Source organism: Pelodiscus sinensis, chromosome 3, assembly GCF_049634645.1.
Source record: "Pelodiscus sinensis isolate JC-2024 chromosome 3, ASM4963464v1, whole genome shotgun sequence".
Classification (NCBI taxonomy): Eukaryota; Metazoa; Chordata; order Testudines; family Trionychidae; genus Pelodiscus; species Pelodiscus sinensis.
Genome location: NC_134713.1, coordinates 14247989 through 14272259, shown reverse-complemented (window position 1 = coordinate 14272259; position 24271 = coordinate 14247989). Strand labels below are relative to the sequence as shown.

Sequence of the window (24271 nt, the reverse complement as noted above, 5' to 3'; positions counted from 1 at the left end):
ACTAAATTGTAGCCTTAATAATTCACCAAATGGTGACATGGGAGATCCCTACCAACAGTCACTGTTGCATGTAAAGGTAATATTTCAGGAATTATATATCTAAACTGAAAAATATGTTCTTAAAGGAGTTAAGTAAGACATGTCACTAGGGATATACCTGGGACATATTTCTTTCAGACAGCCAAGTAGCAGAGGGCTGTCGTCTCTGGTCACGTGTGTATTGTGCACTGTATATCTTGCAAAGGATGTCTGTTTGCACAGCAAGCCAGATACCTGATGTAAGATTGCAAAATCTACAAGAGAGAATATCTATAAGGAAATAAATCCACAGGGGTGTGCCCTGTTCATGACTAAAACCAAAACATCAGGATGGTATATTAGGTAATACGGGGAGATACATAATATCTTCCACCAAAGAGGCAAGCCAATAGCATGACTTGTCTCCTAAAGGAAAAATCACAGTCAAGCCTGGCTTTATAATGCTAGGAGGAATTCGGATGAATATTGTTGTAAAACAGCTTAAAGCGTCTAGATAAATAAGTTTATGTTCTGGAATGTGTATTATGATTTTATTTTATATGAAGCCATCTACTTCCAATATGTCTCCTTTCTCTCATTAAAATCTCTATGCTTTGTTAAATAAACTTTTTTTTTAAACTATCAACTTATATAATCACAGTGTGCTACATGAAACTGTGATCTAAGGTATATCTGATACACTGATAAACTGTACCGCTCCTGTGGGAGTAGTGAATACTGTGAGTATCCAGTTGAGTAGGGTCTGAATACTCCGTAAAGATGGGGAGGAGGGCGGGGCGGAGAGGAGGAAAGGGAGTTAGAGTGTATCTGTTGTTAACTTGTAAAGAGACAATGGGATGTACCTAGACCAGTGAAGTTGGGGAGCGACTCCAGGAGGCATAAACATGCTAAGGGGAGGCAGTAACTGGGTACTCCCCATAAAGTATCATAGGTTATACAGGCTCACGGTGCCTCTGGGTGGGGTGCCACAGCATAGTGACTAACAAGGCCCTAAGGTGCAGAGCCAAGGCATAAAGGCAAAAAATGCCCCTGAATATAGAACCAATGCCTGAGACTCAGGTTATGTTTACACTGCAGGATTTTTGTGGAAGAGGAAATGCAAATTGAGCACTTATTTGCCTATATCACGCTCTCATTTGCATATCTTCCAGTCCTTTTTGGGGAAAAGGTTTTTGTGATAAAAAGCCCTGTGTAGACGGGGCCATTTGTTGGAAAAAAAAACAACCTTTAGTTCAAGAGTCTGTATACCTCATTTTTTGAGGAATAAGGGCTCAGGAGCACAGTAAGCAGCTGGAAGATGACTAGGGAGGATGCAGCACTTGTTCCGTAGGATACATCTTAGATAGAGGAAGTAGTGGTAGGCAGGCTTAGGGGAGCAGGAGAAAAGCTCCAGACTGATATCTGCCAGGCTGCAGGCCTTGATACAGGGGCCAGGAAGGTGCAAGGGTCATAGGGGAAGTAGCCCAGGGAACAGAAGGCAGTAGAGTGGGAGAGAGGAGAGCAGGACAAGACTGCTGCCAGAGGGTCCCTGATCTGGGACCTAGAGTAGTGGGTGGGCCTGGGGTCCTTACACTGCACCTAGTCACACCGAGAAGTGACCTTTATGGACTGTGGCTTGCCCCTGAGCTGAGGGACTAAAGTGAGACTGTAGTTGGCCATGATGGCAGATGTGAGACTAAGGACTGCTGATAATACCTAGGGGAAAAAGGGGTTGAGAAACCAGTGTGGTGGGCAGTGTCCTATGGTCCTGGGAGTGAAGTGGGTCCAAAGCAGAGCGCAGGGAGAGCATGGAGAGAGACACTGGCCAGAATGGAGTGCCCTGCTGAGGACAGAACTAATTCCCAGTGTGATCTGCAGGAGGTGCCATGGTAGTGAGTCTTGACCTGTTGTTACAGTTATGTTTATAGTAACTAGAGAATTTTGCCTATCCATCCCCCCATGAATCTAACATAGTAGCCTTCTAGGGTTGCCAGTTTGGGTTGGATGTATTCCTGGAGATCTCTCACACATCATAAATCTTAATATGTAAATAAAGATTAATTCCTGAAGACTACAGCCCAATCCTGGTGGGTCTTACTTATTCCTGTACTGCACTACTTTAGGTACACCCCTCACAACATTTTAGACTAATGGCTCTCAACCTTCCCAGACTTTCAGGAGTCTGTTTTGTTTTGCATACTTCAAGTTTCACCTCCCTTACTTGCTTACAAAATTAGGCATAAAAATGCAAAAGTGTTAGTACACTGTTAATGACTTTCCATATAATTAATAAAATAAATTAATAAAATAAACCAACTGGAATATAAATATTATGTGTACATTTCAGTACATAGTATATAGAGAGCTGTATAAACACGTCATTATAGGTATGAAATTTTAGTTTCTACTGACTTTGCTAGTGCTTTTTGTAGCCTGTTGTAAAACTAGGCAAATATCCAGCTGTTAAAGAGATATCTAGAGATATTTGCCTAGTTTTACAACAGTCAGTAGTACATGTACCCTTGGAGGCATGCAGAGCTGATGTACTACTGATTGAGAATGACTGTTCGCAGCTACATGCTGACAATTAAGTATAAATCTGATGTATAAAGGTGTGCAAAATAGTTTGAACAAAACCATAATATATTTTAGGGCTACATTTTTATTTCAATTGCACTGAAAGTTGGTGGCTACATATTTCATGACTGAACTTTAAAGAAGTGTGATTACTGTTACTGAGAAGATCTTATGAAATTCCTCATCAGAATTGTTGTCTTCATAATACTCTCTGAAATAACTCATTATTGAATCAATCCAGGGTGAAATAAGAACCACCTTTGGGGAGAGGAGATGGCCCAGTCCCATAAGAACGGCCGTACTGGGTCAGACCAAAGGTCCTTCTAGCCCAGTATCCTGTCTGCTGACAGTGGCCAGCACCAGGTGCCCCAGAGAGGGTGGACCAAAGACAATGATCAAGCAATTTGTCTCCTGCCATCTCTCTCCAGCCTCTGACAAACAGATGCCAAGGAAACCATTTTATCCCCTGGCTAATAGCCTTTTATGGACCTAACCTCCATGAAATTATCTAGCTTCTCTTTAAACTCTACTATAGTCCTAGCCTTCACAGCCTCCTCTGGCAAGGAGTTCTACAGGTTAACTACACGCTGTGTGAAGAACTTCCTTTTTATTAGTTTTAAACCTGCTACCCATTAATTTCATTTGATGTCCTCTAGTTCTTCTATTTAGGGAACTAATAAATAACTTTTCTTTATCGGCCCTCTCCACACCTCTCATGATTTTATAGACCTCTATCATATCCCCCCTCAGTCTCCTCTTTTCTAAACTGAAAAGTCTCAGTCGTTTTAACCTCTCCTCATATGTGACCCATTTGAAACCCCTAATCATTTTAGTGGCCCTTTTCTGAACCCTTTCCAAGGCCAAAATATTTTTGGCTATCTGAACAGCAGTTACCAGAATTCCATGTGTTTCACACAATATATTTTTTCTATGTTCCCTGACAGCCATTGTTTGACAATGGAGCTGTCTTACAAAAGCTAGTGGTATGATGGGATGAAAGGAGAGGAATCCCAGGAATTTATTAGTTCCCCCCTGGATTCAGAGCCTGAGTAGGAACCTTATAGCATAGGGCAGTGGTCCCCAACGCGGTGCCTGCGGGCGCCATGGCACCAGCCGGGGCATTAATGTGCGCCCACCTAGTGACCATGGCTGGCCCGAGCCATTCTTGTGCCCTTACTGTCTGGTGTATATGCGGCCCCCACCCCGAGCGCACGCTGCATGTGCAGTGCTGGGCGCGCGGTGCCAGGCGCGCAGCGCATGCACAGATCCCACCCTGGGCGCATGTGCGATGCCGCCCCAGGCGCACGGTGCATGCGTGGCCCCACCTCCGGGCACCCGGCCGCCCCAAAAGGTTGGGGACCATTGGCATAGGGTTACCATATTTGAGGTTCCAAAAAAGAGGATACTGTAGGGGTAAGCTGAAAGGAGGTGGTCCAGTTGGGGAAACTGGAGCAGGTACCTGCAGCACAGGTACTCACTGGGGGTAGGGAGCAGTGTCATTCTCCATCATAGTTTCAGGTGACTGGTGCAAGCCCTGGATGAAGTAATAGCCCTAAGTCCCTGTGAGCAGGGATGAGAGCCAAGGCCAGCAGCATCTGGCAGATGTGACTGCAGTGGAATGGGTTAATCAGCTGCCAGTGCAGGGAAAAGACCAATTGGGAAGGGGACCAACCATGGATCTTTATGAGTGGCAGCCTGGGCTGTACAACCCCCCCAGCCATTTCCTGTTGTCTGAAAAATCCCTCTAGTCAGAGGCTCAAAAAGAAACAATATCCTGGAAAAACCGGATGTATGGTAGTCCTAACACAATGCACTGTTAAGCTAGCAGAATGCATATAACATAGTGGTGAAACATTGCACTAAGATAAGGGTTGTCTGTACATATTTTTGTGCTTAAGAAACACTGCCATCACACTGTGTAGACATGATGCAAAAGGAAAGCAGTGTAAGCTGGGACAGCTAAACAATCCTGTACAGCTTTAAAAAAAGTTATTTCTGAAACAGAAACACATCAGAATTAACTTTCAAGAATGGACAAGCCCTTAATTCAGCCCCCTTATGTGGATGTATTATAATAGTCTTTAGTCAAATTACTTCATTTGATTATTTTCCATTGTACACCTGCTTCATACAGTGCCGAATGAGTAGCTCTGCACTGAATACAGGATTGATTTATTATCTGGTAACGTTCTCATTATTTTATGGTATTTTCACTGTAGCAAATTCTTCACAAATGTAACCTCTTTGTGCCACCCTCTGAGAAAATGAGCCCTGACTCATTCCCCGCACACCATTCCGCCCCAAACCCCTCCCACGCCAGGCCCCGCCTCGCTTCATCCCGCGCGGGAGGCCTCCCCTCCGCACAGGTGCAACCCCCGGCCCAATCCTCCACCCCAACACATGAGGATCCACCTCCCCCTGGCTGACTGGAGAGCGGCCTACTCTGCTCCGCCCACCCGATCCTCCAGGGGGCGTGGTCATATTTTTTTTTCCCCAAGCGCTATTTCTTCGTCGCTCTTTACCGACGAGTGATGCTGCGCGTGCGCATTGGAGCGGAAGGGGGGGAGGGGAGGAAAGTATGGAGTAGTCTCGCGCCATCGGTGGTGAGCGCCTTGTCGCGCGCTGTGCCCGTTACCGGATAGAATGTTCAGGAGGCCCCCGCGGAACTTCCGGCGTCGCCAGCGAGCCGAGTCCAGCAGCAGCGAAGGGGAGCCCGAGGCGGAGCCGGAGCCTGGAGGGGACCGGGACGAAGAGGATGAGGAGCGGGGCCCTGCCGAGCCCGCCGCTGAGCAGCAGCCCCCCGCAGAGGGGCCAGTAGGGGACATCAGGGATCAGGTGGAGGAGGCGGATGGCGGAGTGCCCCGAGGCCGGTCACGGGGGGCAAGCCCCAGAGGGGGGCAAACGCTGCTGAGCTTCCGTGCTGAGGAGGAGCGGGACGGTAAAGTGCGCCGCGGGCTGAGGGAGGGATCCCTGTGTTACATTACCGCTGGGGGAATGGGCTCCAGGTTGGCCCCCGCACCGTTGTGACTAGATACCACGTTTCAGAGGGGTAGCCGGTCAGGCCATGTCCTCACTTGCAGGAGGAGCCACGCTCTGGCGGTCCTTCGCTAGACCTGCTAAATCAAACACTGAGGGCACGTCCTCGCTGCTGTGGCACCTTAAAGACTAAGCCCAGGGCTACGCTGGCGGAGAAAATGGATGCAAGATACACAACTCCAGCTTTGTGAATTGTGGAGTTGGCGTTGATGTTTCTCCCCCTGTACTGGCGCAGACAGGGCACCCACCATTTCTGATTTAGCAGTCTTTAGTAGACCTACTAAATCAGTCCCTGGAGGATTGCTCGCCAGAGAGTGGATCCTCTGGCAACTGGAGATGTGGCTTAAGAGATGAATTGGGGCATAAGCTTTTGTGGGTCAAATCCACTTCATCCATGTATCTGACAGTTTTCTGACCCATGCAAATGTATGTCCAAATAAATCTGTTAGCCTTTGAGGTGCCACAGGACTCCTCGTTGATTTCTAAAGATACCAAGTTTGCAAAATCAGGATGGGATGGGAGGTGTAAGGGCTTTTTCTTAGACAGAAATCTATCAGGATGGCTCTTGTAAAATCAGGATTGCTGGTCATCATAATTGAGTCCCTGGGTCCTCTTGCTTTGACCTAATAATGGCTAAGGCCAGCTATTGCACTTGAATTTACACCTTGCCTTCATCCTCCTTAACGTTCCAGGGTGGACAAACCGAAGTGTTAGGGCTTGGATGAGCTCTCCAGGAGGACTAGTGCCCAGTCCTCGGCTTTAATCATTCAGACAGTCTCAGGTACTCGGACCTGTTTTCGCTTTAGTAATTCTGGTGTCTCTGCTGGGACTTGCACCTGTATATGGGTTGTATATACAGCCAGTGCAGGTATACTGACATGCACTACCTCTGCTCAAATGAGTGCTCTAAAAACGGCAATGTGGTCATAATAGGATGGCAACTCAGGATAGCTACCTGAGTCCCTATTCAGGGGTTGAGTGGGAATGTTTAGTGGTAAGTGGTTAACCAGCAGCCTGGCAGGCTGGATTTTTATATCCCCGTTTCAAATGTGGTTATGTGACTTTGTAAATATATTTTTGTTTTGTTTACAACTTACTTTCATTTTTTTGTCATATAGAGGATGAGGAACTCTTTAAAATAAAGAAGCCATCACTTAACACAATAACGTTTAGATTGCAAAAGAAGGAAAACCCACATTCCACAGGCAGAGAAGCTGAAAGAAGCAAAGGTAAATATTTAGCTACGTATGGTATTTAAATTAGTTCTTTGTAAAACATTTTGAGACTAAAATTTGATTTGTCCTTTTCATATGTGTTCATTTTTTTAAATTGCTTGTGACCATTTTCTTCCACGATTTGATCTGAGGAAGTGGGTCTGGCCCACGAAAGCTCATCACCTATTAAACCATCTTGTTAGTCTTTAAAGTGCAACACAGTCCTGTTTTTTGTTTCATAAAGGAAAGGTGATACAGAAGTGTTATCAGATGCATTGTCTTGTATTAATACATTACAAGAATGAGTTTATGGCTGAAAAACATTGAATTTTAAATATACAGCCCTAAACACATAACGAGCATAGGTCTGACTCTGTATCTATTTAAGCCATCTGCCAAACTCCCAGTGACTTGGTAGGAGTAGGATTGATCACTTAGGGTGGCCTTGAGAGATGACAGCCTGAAACTCCCATTGTAAATGGAGATTATAACTGCATAGTATTCTCAGGATTGCATCCTTAAATTACTCCCTATCAGTGATGTGTTATTTTTTAAATAGGTGGCATTTTAAAGGAGACTCCCAGCTGATCCTGGGCTACCTGTGGCAGCAGACCCCAGGGACAGCTGGGCACTCCAGCTGATCCTGAGCTCTGCCTTGCACTGCCCCTTGGAAACTCCACCCCGGTGCTTCAGAGGGGCAGCGCTGCATGGAGTCTGGGGTCAGCTGGGGACTCTACCTGATCCCAGGCTCCATGCAGTGCTGCCCCGTTGAAACTCCACGGCAGCGTTTCAAATGGGAGGTGCATGCGATTGAGTGATTAATTGTGATTAATTTTTTAAATTGCTTAACAGCCCTAATTTCTTCAGTAAATTACTATTATTGAATATATATTTTATGGAATTATAATGAAGATGTGGTAACAAATGTCAAATACTGACAGGCTATTTGTACCATAGATAGGAACTTTAAAAACTGGGACTCCTTGATCTAGCATGTTCCTGACCAGAGAGTCCCAGTAACAAGGATTCAGGCAGCAGAAAGGACTGGCTAGAAGTGGGGCTGGTGGTGGTTAGCCATGGGGCAGCTCTGGGTTTGGGAAGCCTGGACAGATCCAGCGGCAACTGTGGGGTAGCCCTAGCTCTGGGTAGCCTGGGCTGGGCATGGCAGCAGCTGCGGGGATAGCTGCCCAAATGGGCCATTGGCCAGAAGCCTGACAAGACAACAGAGGCCAGTCCAGGAGTCAACAGCTGGGGCCAGGAGTGGAGTTGACAAGGGAGGCTGGAATTGACCTCCCCGTGTCTGGCAAAATCCCTCATTCTGGACCAGTCAGGTCATGAGAGTGCCAGACCAATGAGGTCTAACCTGTATACTGCAATGGCCTTTTGATAGATATAAAGCATGTTAAGAATATCCTAAAATCAACAATTTGTCCTAAATTCAGGTGAAATGAAAAATACATGAATTTTTCATGATGCAGTAATAAAAGGTATCCTAAAAAGTACTTAAATTCTATGCTGTAAGGAAAATATTACCTTATATCTTTGAAGTCAGTGGGATTATTCTGTGTAAAATTAAGCACATAAGTCTTTGCATGGTCAGTGCTTGACTGTTTGTCGTTTTTAAAATTGGCTATCAACATTTCTAGCAGCTGAGATGATAATCCTAGTTTTTGTTTTTTCTCCTTGAATGCAGACCTCTTCCAATCAGAGTCTAGAGTAATCAAGATTGCGGATACATATGAGACAGAAGAAGAGGATGAACACTTCTCATCAGACAGTGAGGATTACAATAGTTCAGCCTCTGAAACGCAATCTAATGCTTCACTGAAAAGGAAGAGTTTATCAGCAGGTTTGTGACTATGTACTGTAGATAGTCTTAGTTATTGAAGAATATTCAAAGTGCTGTTAAAACACTGGGTGCTGATACACGAATGTCTATTTACATTAACTGAAATCACAGTATTGAGGACATTTTATTGCAGAGTTACATTGGTGTGATTGTGCTATCAATTTGCCCTCAAACTTTTAAGATTTGTATGGTCTGTTGTCAGTCTTGTCTTTTGGGATAAAACTTCAACATGATGATATGCTAGACAATCCCATAATATTTATAGTAATGAAATAAAAAATATAAAATTTTAATTTTATAACCACGTGTTTAAACAAATCAAAACCCCTCAACTATACATCATTCATGACTAGATATTTGGATAGAGGAGAAATAATGGGCTCAAGATTATGGCCCTTTCTGACCTTGTATTTTTAGTTTTAATAAATGGGACAGTAAGGATGCATGTTCAGAAGATTAATACTTTATTTTTTAATTCTGAATTAATAATCCTTTTTAAAATTTCATATATGATCTAGATTACTAGTTAAAATATGAGCAATACAGAAATTAAATTTGCAGCCTTTAAGCACACTTCAATAATTTTGCCTTGATTATATTTTTGAAACTTAGGACAAACAAAGAGTTTATGCTTGTAATGTACTGCTCCATTTATGGCACAACTTAAAACTTTTATTTAAGTTGTTCCAACTTAAGTCTACTTTGACCTTTTGTTTTGAGGCTTTGAAAACTACTGGAAAGTTAATGTGGGAGGTAGGGATGTGGAAATGGTCCTTAGTATTTGTAGTCTTTCAAGTTGTGCCTCTTACATTGTAGAAATAACATGGGCAATTATTTCAATTTACTATTAACATAAATTATTGTAGAAAAAAGGCCCAAACTCCTGAAATTTTACTATACTTTGTAGAAAAAGCATTCTGTAACTAACTTTGTCATGAGGAGTAGCATTGAATTTTTCATAGTCACTTGCCTTCAGTTTCTTTCTGTTTCATTGCAGGTAATATGCCTGATGCAGCTTATATCCAGGTTGCTCGTAGGAAACGTCAGTTGGCCAGGACTCAAGGTGACTACATTCCACTGGACACATCAAATCCTGTGACAGTTTCACAAAGAAACGAATGCAGTGATACAGAGAGTGAAGATGACTCTGATCGTGACAAGATTCTCCACTTTGCTCCCAAAACAAAAACTCTTAGGCAGAGAATGACTGAATATATAGGTAAGTTTAAACCTGTTTACCAAAACATAAAAATAGCAAAACTTTCAAGTGCTTGAAGAATATGAAATGCACTAAAAGAGTGCAGTTTTAGGCTCCATTTGCAAAAGGGTGATGCAGACCCTCACAGCCCATTTAGGGCTTGTCTATATGAGTAAGTTTAAATAACTTTTGTTAGTTCACTTTACAGTACTTTATGTCCACAAACATCATTTTTTTTTTAAAGTGAATTACTTGGCATTTTAGATCACAGTAATAATCATCCTTGGAACTGGAGTAACTGCACTTTGCAGGGAGTTTTGCCTTCTTTAAGTTTGGATGGATATACTCTTAACTATTGTCTTTTTGTCAGTCCTTTAACTACTATCCCACTACATTGCTTTACTCCTGGACTAGTTTCTCTTGTACCTTTGTGCCCTCCACTCCTCTGGGATCATTTTAACCAGATGTCCTCTCTCACTTTAAATGGTGGCATGCAACCAAGGATGCCCCTGTTTCTATATCAGGTAATAGTGAGTTCACATAATACTCCTTTAAAGTAGTGTCTTCTCTGCCAAGTTTCTGTGTGGATATGTGCAGAATCCTGGACTTGAGTGCCCTCTTTGGAGAGCTACATTTTCAATCCCATCCGGAGGAGAATCACTGGAATTCAGCCACATACAAGACACAGCAAATGAAGGCAAGGCGGCACTCCCAGAAATGGTCCCAGTGTTAAATCAAAGCAAAGGAGCTCCAGCGGAAGGAAGTACCTGAGAACAAGGGAACAGAACAGAACTTCTGGTAATGCTCCCATCACCTGCCTATACTCTGAGGAACTCGACCACATTTTTGCAAGTGAAATCACCACTGACACCAAAACTTACGTGGTGGATAGGTTTCCACAAAGCACCCGAGACAGGATGTTCGGCACCCAGAAAGCCACTGTAAGCAACCTCGGCTTCATGCATGCCTTGGGGTCTAACCAGGAAGAGGACTCTTCAGAGCACCCAAGAAATGTATGACACAACAGATTTGGACACTACACAAGAATGTATTAAAAGCCCTTTGGATGAGAGATCTGCCAGCCTGAAAATGCTCGTGAGTAGAGTGGTGCCCATAAGTAGGGCTCGGCGAGCCGTGCTGTCCGGCAATCTGCGCATGCGCAGATCGCTCTGCGCATGTGCAGATTGCCCGAACCCGGCTCTTCCGAGTTACAATCTACTCGCCTGTGGCGAGTAATATATAATTTGTCGAGCTCTGCCCATAAGCAATACGACCTGAATTACATCAGGAGATTATAGGGGGGGAATAATACTATTTTTGTTTTCCACAGACCAGCTGTCTGCTGCCATGCTGGGTTGAAGCTAGGAACCTTTCTCCACCACTTGGCATTTAACACATTGTCCATAGCATGTTCAAAATGGTGTGTGCATCAGGGATTTTATTTATTTGTGGTGTCAAGATGCACAGCCATTGGCCGCCCTTCTGGCTCCATAACCCCTTTCCTAAGCTGTGTCCTGTTTGTTCTCCCTCCCACAATCTGCACTCCCTCATACATTGCTCTAGATGTCTGCACTGTGGGAACTAAAAATGCACTGGATGGCAGATGTGTTTTATTATAACAGTTTCATTAATACACTCAGTTGTTAATAAGGTTGAGGATTCATGTGGTAAATGGCCCAAATCAGGCTGCAGTCATTTGAACAGTGTAGTTTGAAAATGGGTTTACAGTAGTTACTGTAAAATTTTATTTTGAAAGGTATACCTTATGGTTATCTATAGGCATTATAAAAGCGAATATAAGGCAAAGGTAGTGCTTCATTTTAGTAGTGCTTCATTTTGGCATGCACCGTGTAAGGCAAAGCACCACTCCTAACGAATGCACAGAATTAATTGTGTTCCAGTATGGAGATGTGTGACAGGGGTGGAGCTGAGGAGTTTGGAGTGTGGGATGGAGGTGAGAGTTGTGGCTATAGATGTGGACTCAGGAGTGGGGCTAGGGATAAGGGGTTTGAGGTGCAGATGCCCTGGGAGGGAGAGAGGACTTCCCTTTGCCTCCAGCAGCACTTGGGTCAGGGGAGTTGCCTCTCCCTGTCACATCCCTGACTGCCTGTGTGGCTCCTGATCAGCTGTTGCATGGTTTAGAGAAAACTAACTCCAGAGATTGCTCTTATAGCTATTGTTTCTGTTCAGCTCCTACACTGGCGCAGGGACAGTATCTTAGTAAACACTGGTTTGCTTGTTGCCTTTTTTGGACAGACCCCTTTCTTGTTCTTATTGGGACTTCATCTAAGGGTAACATCCTCCACTGAAAGGGTACCTTGAACGGGTGCACGTGCAGTTAATAACCTACCGAATCATACAGCTTCCCTCCAAACCAGTGCAGCCAGCCAAACACTTAGTTTTTATTACAAGGGGCTTATATGAGGGGAAACTTACTGTCTAGAAGTGAACCTTAGTTTGGGAAGAGAAGATTGGGATAGCATTTTGAAATTGTAGAGAGAATCATTTTTGGCATGGTGATTAGAGTGGGGACAGTAAGTACTTGTGCTTTTTCTTATTTTCCTTAGCACCTGTAATTTCCTGACCCACGTGAAGAAGGGAGCTATCATCTGCAGAATGGTTGAAAAAATCTTCAAGGGGGAGTAGGGACAAATGTCAAGAGAAGATTCTTTCCAGGAGCTATTGAACTCATTCCAGCAGAGAGCCGCGAAGAAAGCCACAAAGGCACAGTTGTGGAGGAATACTTTCTTGGAGCATTCTCAAAGGATCAGAATGGATAGAATGTCTCTAGAAAGGGACACGAGGTAGACAGCTGTGATGGAATACCTTTTATTATAAAGGTCAAGCATTGTATCTGACCTTCCAGTATTCTGCAGACTATTGAGAACACACCATAGGGGGACTGTTATTTCAAAAAACCTGCAACAATCAGTCCTTGGACACGGAGAAGGAGAGTTCTTTGAGTGCACCACTTACAGGAGTTAGTGCATTTTAGTCTGACCATGCCTCCATTCCAGTGGTGTTACGTTAGCATCACGTTCGTGTGTGTGTGTGTTTCTGTCATGATTACAGTGCTCAGTTTTCTGTCCATTATACTTGAAAATTGTTCTGCCAAAATTAATGGATAGCAGTCTGTTAAGCATGGCAGTCTGTTAATTCAAACCTGAAGTGTAGCATTCTTATAGTTTCTTTCTGGTAGGCATAGTGCTGGCACCATGGAATAATCTGAATTTAGGACTGAATGATGGAACGTTGATTCATGGGATATTTGCCCACAATGCTGAGTGGTTAATTCAAGTATGGAGTTGTGTGGGTACAATTATTTTTAACAAGGAAAGTTGTGATAGTGAAGTAGTGTGGCACCCTTCAATTTGGTAAAGTTAAGTCACAGCACATAGCGCAACAAACTGAGCTGGTGAAACATCCTCCATAAATCTGCCCCTTGAGTCCTATCGATTCCCTGCTCTCATATGTTTTTATGAGAAATAATTCCATTCCAGGCACAACCCATTTTCCTGGCACCTTATGTTTTAAGTCAGGAGTGGGAAACTTTTTTTGGGTTGGGGGCTGCTGACCCACAGAAAAATCAGTCGGGGGCTGCACACAAGTGAAAAGCAAAGTGAGAAGTCCCTGACTGAGAAGAAGGAAGACACTCCCCATATTCCCTTTGCACACCACACCCTGGGGGGCCCAGGCTAGTAGATTTTGTGCACTCCAGCCCTGTGGGTGGGTGGTGGGGGCTGTAACACTGGTGTGAGCTCCTTAATGCTTAGCCTCAGGGCTGGATCCAGGCAAGCTGGAGGCTGCATCTGGCCCATGGGCCTGTGGTTCCCCGCCCCTGTTTTAAGTTGTGATAAGAGGAAGCTGTATACTGAATTGGGTGGTCCTATCTCTTCCTGTTCAGGAGTTCTTGAACAGACCACCTCTCAATATATAGTAGATCACAGTTGCTGACTTATTTTTATTCAATATGACTTTTTATGCATTCAGGAATAGTGTCTTATTTGACTGCTAAGTTTCAGGGTAATATGGTTGATATAGCACTTTATATTTTGACTAATCAACACTGTTACAAATAAGATATTTATAAAGATTTTACTGTTCTAGTTCTTGTGCCCTGTTCAATGTATACAGTAGTAATCCAGATTAACCTTATACAATTGGTTTTTAATGTCTGTAGAACTCTTGTAGTGGATGAGTGTTCATCAAGAGCATAGTGTGTTTAAAAAAAAAAAAAAAAAAAAAAAATCTGCTGAATAAATTTTCCTAACCATTATCATAGCTTCATCAAATGATTTTGTGCTTTGTTGTCTTTCTCCTTTGGATTAGTTTGCCTTCCTTCTCTGTCTTAGTTTTATACTTTCATGTCTTACGTTTTATTTATTCTTGGTCATTTAGACTTGTTAAAATCATTTTTAGTGTTGCTTAATGTGATATTTTTTCTAGTCACTTCTCTCCAGCTTAAGCCTTCCCTGTCTACATGTATTGTTAGCTTTAGAGATTCAAATTAGTTACATTATTTAAATGTACATTCCTTGGACCATGTTAATGACCTTATACATCAGTTTTATGCTGTACTGTCACACTTTTGTTAATTCAGGTAATTTGTATCCATAGCTCCTCTTCATTTTTCTTCAGCTCGTTTTCAGCCTTCAAAAGATCAGATTTCTTAAATGTCTGCTTTTGGAGAAACCATACCTTTTTGAAGGAGTTAGTCAAGTAGTTTAAGACCAAAATGTAAGCTTTGTAAAAAGTGTGGTTGTACTTGAAAGAGTGACACTCTTAAAATGCCATAAGGGAGTGCTGTGTTTAACTGTGGAGAATAAGGAAATTTATGTGTAGTAATTTTTACAAACATCCTCAAGTTATCTATTTTGGTGGTGGTGGTAGTAGTAATTTCTGAATTTTTTTTGTCAAAATAACAATATGATGTCAGTTACAAGTATTATGGTAATTTTATTTTAAAATACCTGCTAGCAAGTATGACTGTAACAACACAGAACAAAAAAATCCAGAAATTTATTTTCTGCACTCTTGAGAAGCGTGCAAAGACTTGGGGCCTTCAGGGGGTAATGGAGGAGCTGAGGGAGAGGGAAGTAATTGCTGGGAAGAAGTCTGGGAGTGAGCCTAGAGGATTGTCAGATAAGGGTGGGGAAAGTATGGAACCCTTTTTATGGGGGGAAAGGGATGGGATAGTTATGGAATTTGGGAGTCTTCCCAATGAAGACTATGGCTGGCCCCTAGCCTCTCCCATTCAGATTTGCAGCTCTGCCCTGTCTCCATAGATCACTACACTCACATTCCCCGCTCATGCTCCCCTGCCCTTCCATTCAGCCAGGCATAGCTGCCCCTGTCTCCATGTATCCCTGCACTGCAACTCAACTAGCCGCTATCTCCTCTGCTCTCATTTCCCTGCATCCTCTCATCCCCCTGCATCCCCACTTCCATTCAGCCACTGTCTTTATGTTGTCACCTCACTAGTTCTTGTGCCTTGAAATTTGACCCACCAATTAGCCTTTTGATCCCTAGTTTGTATGACTCCTCACCAGCTTCAGGCGCCTCGGTCGGTCTGTTGTTCCAACAGTCCCGTATCATGTGTTCCTTACCTGGCCACTCTGGCAAATGGAAGCTAGGAACCATTCCTGCCCATCCTGAACCCACTGATGGATGTATTCTTCATGAACTTTTTGTTCTTTCTTTGAACTTTGTCATAGTCTTGGCTTTCACAACTTCCTTTGGCAAGGAGTTCCACAGCTTGACTGTTGTGTGAAGAAATATTTCATTCTGTTTTAAATCTGCTGCTAATTAATATATATAAAAATTATTATTACTAGAAGATTTACCTTGGATCCTTAACTCAAAATGTTTGTTTCTCTTCATTTAAATCATTGCTTTGGGATGAGGGGTTCAGTATGCAGGATGCCCAGGGGAGAGAGGACTTCCCTAGTGCTCTCTCTGCAGTAGCTTGAGGCCATAAGTGCCTCTCCATGGTCTCTGTAGCTCCAGTGGCCACAGTTGGGGAGGGTTGCAGATCCCCTGGCTGGAGCAGGTCCAGGTTCATCCGCCCCTGTACTCCCCAGCCAGAGTGAGGAATGCAGAAAACTGTGCACTTTCTCCTTGCTCTCTCACAAAGGGGAACAGCTAGCAATGTTCTTCTAGGAATTGGAGAGGTGTGTGAGCCCTCTTTACTCCCTAAAAGGGTGCCTAGGTAGTGGGAGGCTAGGAGCTGCAGCACTTCCAGCTGGGAGGGGATGTTTCACCTGTCTGGTCATTCTGTCTCTCTCCTGTATGGCTTTAGTAGAAGCAATCCCATTCCAGGTACATCCTATTTTCCTGGCACAATCAAACACTTACTTTGTTTTAAGATACAAGAGAAGCTATATACTGAATTTGGTGGTCCTAGTTCTTACCATTTAGGAGGAGTTTTTGAACAGACAGACTGACCCTTTCAAATATACAATAGATACACGGGGCTATTTTACAAATAAAACTGTTTGTACACCACAGGATTTTATGCTTGCATTGGTTCTGTAGCAACTGTTAACAAACTGTATTCTCAGGGATTTAATTTTCAGTACAAGTCTATTCCTGCTTTAGACTGTAAGTCCCACTTTGAAAATCCCTCATGTGATCTTCTGCCTGTCTGATTTCCCCAGTAATACTTGTAGGAAAAGCAGTAAATATTATGGGGGATTGTGGAGAGAGCATAGAAAGGAAAGCTGGAGAGAAAAATTGCTTCTAGTCATATGACTCTTTTATTTCCAGGATCCAAGAGTGATGAAGCAAGTGAAGATGATGAAACACAAAACATGTGGGAAGAACAGCAACTAAAGAAAGCAGTCAAACTCCCACAGGTGACATGCTTTTTCTGTCACTGCTATTGCTCTTTGCTGCTATGCAAGATTAATATTGCTCCCAAAGCAAACTGAGCTCCTTTGGTCATTGGGCATCCTAATTAATTAGGTAGGAGGAAAATAGAAATACACAGAGTGCAGTACTGCAAATCAGCAGTTTCTCTTTGCTAGCTAATCAGAGGAACAGTGTTGTCATTAGCCTCAAATGAAAGGTATTTTATCCACAGTATTATGTGCAAAGGGAAACCTTTTGGAAAGGCAAAAAATCTGAGTCAGCTAAATGTCTGAGAATGAAACTCTGAGTTAAAGTATTGGCTTTGATGTACAGGCAGAATGTTAAAAGGCCATTTTCTGTGGCTACAGTGCACTTTCAGGACCTGACCAGTGCTGAACCAGAGAATTGGCCAAAGCACAGGAAGTTAGTATTGTCTAGCAGCATCACTGATGCTTCCACTGCTTACTTAAAAGGCATTTGGGGATAAATTAAAGCTAAATAATAGCACAAAACACTGAGAGCCAGGACTGGTGGCTATAAACATACTTTCTGGTACTGCAGAATAGTTGACCACACCCATGAGAAATGGACATCTGGATAACTTAAAGCATGCCAGACCATGGATGTTGCCAGTTTTGAGAGTGCGGTACTAGAGAAGCTCAAGCTGTAGTTCTCAATGATTCACAGTCATGTTGGAAGGACATGAGTAGGGTTCTGCAGGGATTGGTTTTGGTTCTGTTAAGTATCTTAATCAATGATTTAGATAAAGGCATAGAGAGTATGCTCGAAACGTTTGGAGGATACCAAGCTTGGAGGGGTTGCAAGTGCTTTGGAGGATAGGGTCTTAATTCAAAATGATCTGGACAAATTGGAGAAATGGTCTGAGGTAAATAGGATGAAGTTCAATAAGGACAAATTCAAAGTATTCCACTTAAGAATGAACAATCAGTTTCACTCATACAAAATGGGAAGGAATTGCCTAAGAAGGAGTATTGCAGAAAGGGAACTAGTAGTACAAGCTAAATATAAATCAACAGTGGGAAAATAAAGCAAACATTCTTGGATGCATTAACCGGAGTGTCGTAAGCAAGATATGAGAAGTAATTCTTCTGCTCTACTCTGCACAGTTTAGGCCTTAACTAGAGTATTGTGCCCAGTTCCAGGGGCCACATTTCAGGAAAGATGTAGAGAAATAAATGATGGAAAGTCCAGAGAAGAGCAACAAAAAATATTAAAGGTTTAGAAATAATGACCTGTGACGGAAGATTTGAAATAATTGGGTTTGTTTAGTCTGGAAAAGAGACGATTCAGGGGGGTATGATAAGTTTTCAAACAATGGGTTTTAATTGCAACAAAGGAGGTTTAGGTTGGACATTTGGGAAACACTTCCTGTCAGGGTGGTGAAGCATTGGAATAAATTGACTATGGAGGTTGTGGCATCTCCATCCTTTAAAATTCCAGCATTACCTCTGAAACGTCATATACTGTGAAAGGTTCAAGTTTTCTTGGCCAATTATAGAATCATAGAATCCTAGGGCTGGAAGAGACCTCAGGAGGTCATCAAATCCAGTCCCCTGCCCAAAGCAGAACCAATCGTAACTTAATCATCCCAGCCTGGCTTTGTCAAGCTGGGACTTAAAAACCTTTAGGGATGGAGATTACACCACCTCCCTAGGTAACCCATTCCAGTGCTTCACCACCCTCCTAGTGAAATAGTTTTTCCTAAAAGCCAACCTAGGCCTCCCCCACTGTAACTTGAGACCATTGCTCCTTGTTCTGTCATCTGTCATTACTGAGAACAGCCTCTCTCCATCCTCTTTGGAACTTCCCTTTAGGAAGTTCAAGGCTGCTATCAAATCCCCCCTCACTCTTCTCTTCTGCAGACTAAATAAGCCCAAATCCCTCAGCCTCTCTTCATAGGTCATGTGCTCCAGCTCCCTTATCATTTTAGTTGCTCTCCGCTGGACCCTCTCCAATGTGTCCACATCCTTTCTATATTGGTGGGCCCAAAACTGGACGCAATACTCCAGATGTGGCCTCACCAGTGCTGGATAAAAGAGAATAATAAGTTGTCTACATCTGCTGGAAATGCTCTTCCTAATGCACTCTAATATGTCACTAGCCTTCTTTGCTACAAGGGCACATGGTTCACTCGTATACAGCTTCTCATCCACTGTAATCCCCATGTCTTTTTCTGCTGAACTGCTACTTCGTAAGTTGGTCCCCAGCCTGTAACAGTGCTTGGGATTCTTCCGTCTCAAGTGCAGTACTCTGCACTTGTTCTTGTTAAACTGCATCAGATTTCTTTTGGCCCAATCCTCCAATTTGTCTAGGTCACTCTGCACCCTATCCCTACCCTCCAACATATCTACCTCTCTCCCTAGCTTCGTGTCATCTGCAAACTTGCTGAGGCTGCAATCCATCTTCTCATCCAGGTCCTTAATAAAAATGTTGAATGAAACCAGCCCTAGAACCGATCCTTGGGGCACTCCACTCGGTTGGGGAAACCGACCGCCAACCAGACATTGAGCTGTTGATCACTATCCGTTGGGTCTACCAATCTAGCCAGCTTTCTGTCCACCTTACAGTCTATTTATCCAATCCATACTCCCTTAACTTCTTGGCAAGAATGTTGTGGGAGACCGGTATCAAAAGCTTTGCTAAAGTCAAGATATATCACATCCATTGACTTCCCCATGTCCACCGAGACAGTTACCTCATCGTAGAAGCTAATCAGGTTGGTCAGGCATGACTTGCCCTTTGTGAATCCATTTTTGACTGTTCCTGATCACTTTCCCCTCTTCCAAGTGCTTCAAGATGGATTCCTTGAGGATTCCCTCCATGATTTTTCTGGGGACCGAAGTAAGGCTGACCAGTCTTTAGTTCCCTGGATTGTTCGTTCGTTTGTTTGTTTGTTTGTTTTTTAAAGATGGGTGCTACATTTGCCTTTTTCCAATCATCTGGTGCCTTTCCCGATCTCCATGAGTTTTCAAAGATAATGGCCAAAGGCTCTGCAATGACATTTTACCAGCTCCCTCGGTACCCTAGGATGCATTAAGTCTGGACCCATGGATCTGTGTGTGTCTAGATTTTTCTAAATAGTTCTTATCCTGTTCTTTCTCCACCGAGGGCTGCCCACCTTCTTTCCCGCACTAGGTAACGCAGTGTAGTAATCTGGGAGCTGAGCTTGTCTGTGAAGACAAGCAAAAAAAGCATTGATGTGGGAAAAGCTGAAGTACTCATCTGTCACTAGGTTACCTCCCTCATCCAGTAAGGGCCCCTCACCTTCTCTGATCACCCTTATTGCTAACATGTAGAAACCTTTCTTGTTACTCTTCACATCCCTTGCTAGCTGCAATTCCAGTTGTGCTTTTGCCGCCTTGATTGCTCCCCTGCATTCCTGAGCAATATATTTATACTCCTCCCTTGTCATTTGTCCAAGTTTCCACTTCTTATAAGCTTCCTTTTTGTGTTTAAACTTGCCAAGGATTTCCCCGGTAAGCTAATCTGGTTGCCTACAATATTTGCTTTTCTTACTGCTCATCAGGCTGGTTTGTTCCTGTGCCTTCAACAAGGCTGCTTTAAAATACTGCTAGCTCTCGTGGACTCCTTTCCTGTTCATGTTAGCATCCCAGGGGATCCTGCCCATCAGTTCTCTGAGGGAATCAAAGTCTGCTTTTCTTAAGTCCAGGGTGTGTGTGTTGCTGCTTTCTTCCTTTGGTCAGGATCCTGAACTTGACAATCTCATGATCAATGCTTCCCAGGTTGCCACACACATCTACTTCCCCTATTAGTTCCTTCCTGTTTGTGAGCAGCAGGTTAAACTGCGCGTGGCCTGGTCGATTCCTTCAGCACTTGTATTATCAATTATAATTTTAAAAACTCTATTCTCCCCTTTTTGCAGAAGCCAAAACTGCCATAAAAGATCAAATCAAAGAACCAAAAATTAAAAAGAACCAAACCTACCTCTCTTCATCTTTCCGGAGTACAGTGAGGCTGCCCCTGCTAGGGCAGCCTTGGTGGGGAAACACTGTGGCTGGCTGGCTGGCCGGGCCACATGGTGGCAGGCAGCTGCCCCCCTTTGCTCCGCATTCAGCCTGCCAAGTCTGCCCCAGCAGGAATAGCCTCACCCTGTTCTAGCTCTGGCTGGAGCATAATGAGGGCAGGACAGCCACGTGGCCTGCCTGAACCCTCTAGATGGGGGGCCTAAAATGTTTTGTGCGCTGCCGGGGGTGTGGCCTGGCAGGTTGCTGCAGACCGCCACCAGTCTGCAGACCAGCAGTTGGGAACCGCTGAGCTAGACCATAATCCATTTGGAAAGTGAAGCTGATCTAGAATGTAGAACATCTTTTCTGAGCTGTGATTGGCTTAAATCCTTTTGTCACAATTATATGCAATTTACATGACACAATTTGGAAGAATTTGCCTATTGTCACAATTTAGGCAGTACTTTAGGATAAAAGTAAATTACATATTCAGTCTCTTGCATAATGCTTACATGTATTAGTCCGTCAATATTAACTCTTTAAAGTGCAAGAGGAGATCATGAATTATTCCCAGAAATTTTGCATATAACAATATAATTCAACTACTATCCCTGTAGGTGTGCCACTTCAGGTGTCTGGTGTATCTTTGCACCAGTGAGCAGAGAGTGCCCTGCTGCACCACATATGCGCAGTAGTTCCCTCTCATATGATTGGTGTCTGTTTACTGCATGCACAGTGCGATGCCTCAGTTCTTTCTCTACTTTCCTCAGCAGTAGATGGAGCTCTAAGCAGTCACCTTTTTTCGATCTACAATAACAAAGTAGTTGATTAGTTAGTTTTCCTTACCACTGAAGTCTTTTCAACCCTGTTTCTTCTTCTCTTCTCCCCCCAAAAAGTTTTTCCTGCCATTGTTGCCACCCTCTCTAATATGCCTGGTTGCCCAATCTTTGAGAAGTGCAAGTCCTATCAAGACCCAGTGCTGGTCTCTGACGGACATTCATCGTGTATAAAATGCCTGGGAGAAGGCCATCTCTCTCAGAAGTGCCCATGCTTGCAGTACAGGAAAGGTGAGACAGACAGAAAATCATCTCAAGACCTTTCTATATAAGTCTCTTCAACCATCCCATGGGGGCAACCATTCCCAGGAAAGGCCCCAGACAGGGACAAATCTTCTGCCTTAGCAAAGATACGTCCCTCCTCTGTGTTGGAAAAGTTGACATCAAGGGTCAGGATATCTCCAGCCAGATCTTTGCCTTTGGTGCCTAGCATGGCTAGAGTAAGTACATCCGACAAGCCCAGCACCTCTGGCACCACTCCAATGAAAGACGGCATGACACATAAGGATGCCCAGTCGGAACCAAGACATAAGACACCGACCACAGTGACGCCAGATATGGCACCAACTGTGCCACTGAAAGCGGCCTTGAAGATGGGACTGAGACCATGCCATCCTGTGCTAACGTGCCGCCACCATGAGCACCAATGCTGACACCATCCTCGGCACCAATTGTTTTACTGCTTTCACTGCACGAAACCTCCAAATGTGCCTCGGCTTCAACTCCGTCAGCATATGCAGACACTGAGGTTTTCTCAGTGCCACACTCTCCCGCCTCCCCTTCCCAATTAACCGACTCTTCTGGATCACCTGCACCATCAAAATCATATAGTGATCTGGACACGGGACCATGGGGCAGTAGATTTTCATCCCAATGCTCCTATCCCACCCAAAGACGTCCCCCATGAAATCCACGCTACACCAGATCCACACGTGTACTGCCTTCGCCCAATTTGTATGGGCAGTATTGGCCTTGTCACATGCATGTGACCACAATGGCCACTGTGGCACATATGTTCCTTGCACAGGAGCCATTATAGAGCTCCTTCTACATTGGTGAGGAGACCTACTAGATTTCCCCCCCCCCCCTCCAGTCAGGATACCAATCCCTCTCCTTCTAAACAACCACTGTTGGACAAGGATGAGGACGTGGCAGAAGAGGAGCAGAGGTCCCATCCTCACAATTCCTCCTCTTCTCGGGATGAGGCAGTCATAACCATCACTCCTGCTCCTGTGGATGGTCTTAAGCAGTTCCAAGAGCTGTTTAAGTGGGTTGCTAGCGCTCAGGAAATAGACTTCCAGGAGGTCCAAGAAAAACAACACAGACTACTGATAATGCTGCAACCATCTACATCATCCAAGATCATGCTTCTGATAAGGCAATATTAAACCCTGCCCGATACCCCCACGAATAAGAGTGGACAGGAAATATTTTGTGCCAGTGAAAGATGTGGATTTCCTATTTCTTTGGTGGTAGATGTGGTGCACCACAGGTCAAAATGCCCATTGTTTCTGACCACCCTGCAAGATAAGGACCATAAGTGCGTAGATGTAATTGGTAGGAACGTATATTCATCGGTGACCCTGTAACTCCTTGTAGCCAACTATTCTTCCCTCCTAGCAGATTATGACCGCACAATCTTCTCAAAGCTACAAGACCTTCTGGAGTTCCTTCCGGATCAGAAATTCCCACCGCTTCAAGCCATCACAAAAGGACATACAGTAGCCTGCACGATGCTTCAAGTGGCTTTTGATGCAGCAGATTCGGCAGTCCGAAGCATGGCAATAGCCATAGTAATATGTAGGGCCTCTTGACTTCAAGCTTTGGGCATACCAAAAGAACACCACTTGAAGGTAGAGGACCTCCTCATTGACAGGTCCCACCTCTTTGCCAGCAAAACTGATTCAGTCCTACATATGATGGACTCTCGTACAACTCTCAGGACTCGAGGCATGTACACTCCACCCAAAAAGTGTCAGAGGTATAACCCCTACCCTTGATCTAGAGATGTTTACAGGCAGACACAAAGGTCCTTCAACTACAGACAGAGACAAAGTTAACAGAGGCACAGACCTAGTGTTAACACCAATCCTCAACAAACCAACCTTCTACCTCCAAACAGTTTTGAAGGTTTGGTCAGGGGTCTAACAAAATCTCCATGGTAATACCATCTGTGTCAAACAACCTTCCATTCAACCATCGGCTTCGGCCCTTCTACTATCTTTGGGCCCAGATTGCATCCAACCGATTGGTGCTAGAGATTGTCCATCTGGGCTACTCCATTCCTTTTACTTCTGTCCCTCCTATTCGCCCTCCTTTCCCGTCCTGCTTCATGGAACCTTCCCACAAGAGTCCATAACAGACAAAAGTTCAACATCTGCTCCAAATCAGAGCAATAGAGACAGTTTAATTACCTTTCCAGGGAAGAAGATTCTATTCCAAGTACTTCCTAACCCAGAAAAAGATGGGGAGGGAGAGGGGTGATGGAGGCCCATCCTCATCTCAGATAACTCAACAAATATGTCAAACTGAAGTTTCAAAATGGTAACCTTAGCAACCATCATACCAGCATTAGACAGTGGAGACTGGTTCTTAGCCCTTGACCTCCAGAAAACCTGTTTTCCTATAACTATCCATGTGGCTCAGATACTTTCTTCGATTCCCAGCGGGCATCAATTATGATCTTTACTTGGTCCTCCCATTTGGCC

At 44.0% G+C, this 24271-nt stretch overlaps 1 protein-coding gene and 1 long non-coding RNA gene across 2 annotated transcripts in view; both read left to right on the top strand.

The window, feature by feature from the left end:
* Positions 1–830: 830 nt before the first annotated feature.
* Positions 831–24271, top strand: part of GCFC2 (GC-rich sequence DNA-binding factor 2) — a 52054-nt gene continuing 28613 nt past the window's right edge. The window contains exons 1-5 of the mRNA XM_014571236.3: positions 831–5533; positions 6750–6860; positions 8539–8694; positions 9692–9913; positions 16658–16746. Coding sequence (XP_014426722.1) covers positions 5239–5533; positions 6750–6860; positions 8539–8694; positions 9692–9913; positions 16658–16746 — 873 coding nt within the window. The 5' untranslated portion in view covers positions 831–5238. The remainder of the gene's footprint in view (positions 5534–6749; positions 6861–8538; positions 8695–9691; positions 9914–16657; positions 16747–24271) is intronic.
* LOC142827754 (uncharacterized) lies at positions 9920–14168 on the top strand. Its single transcript, XR_012902481.1, has 2 exons — positions 9920–10987; positions 12460–14168. It is a non-coding gene; the product is annotated as an uncharacterized LOC142827754 (long non-coding RNA).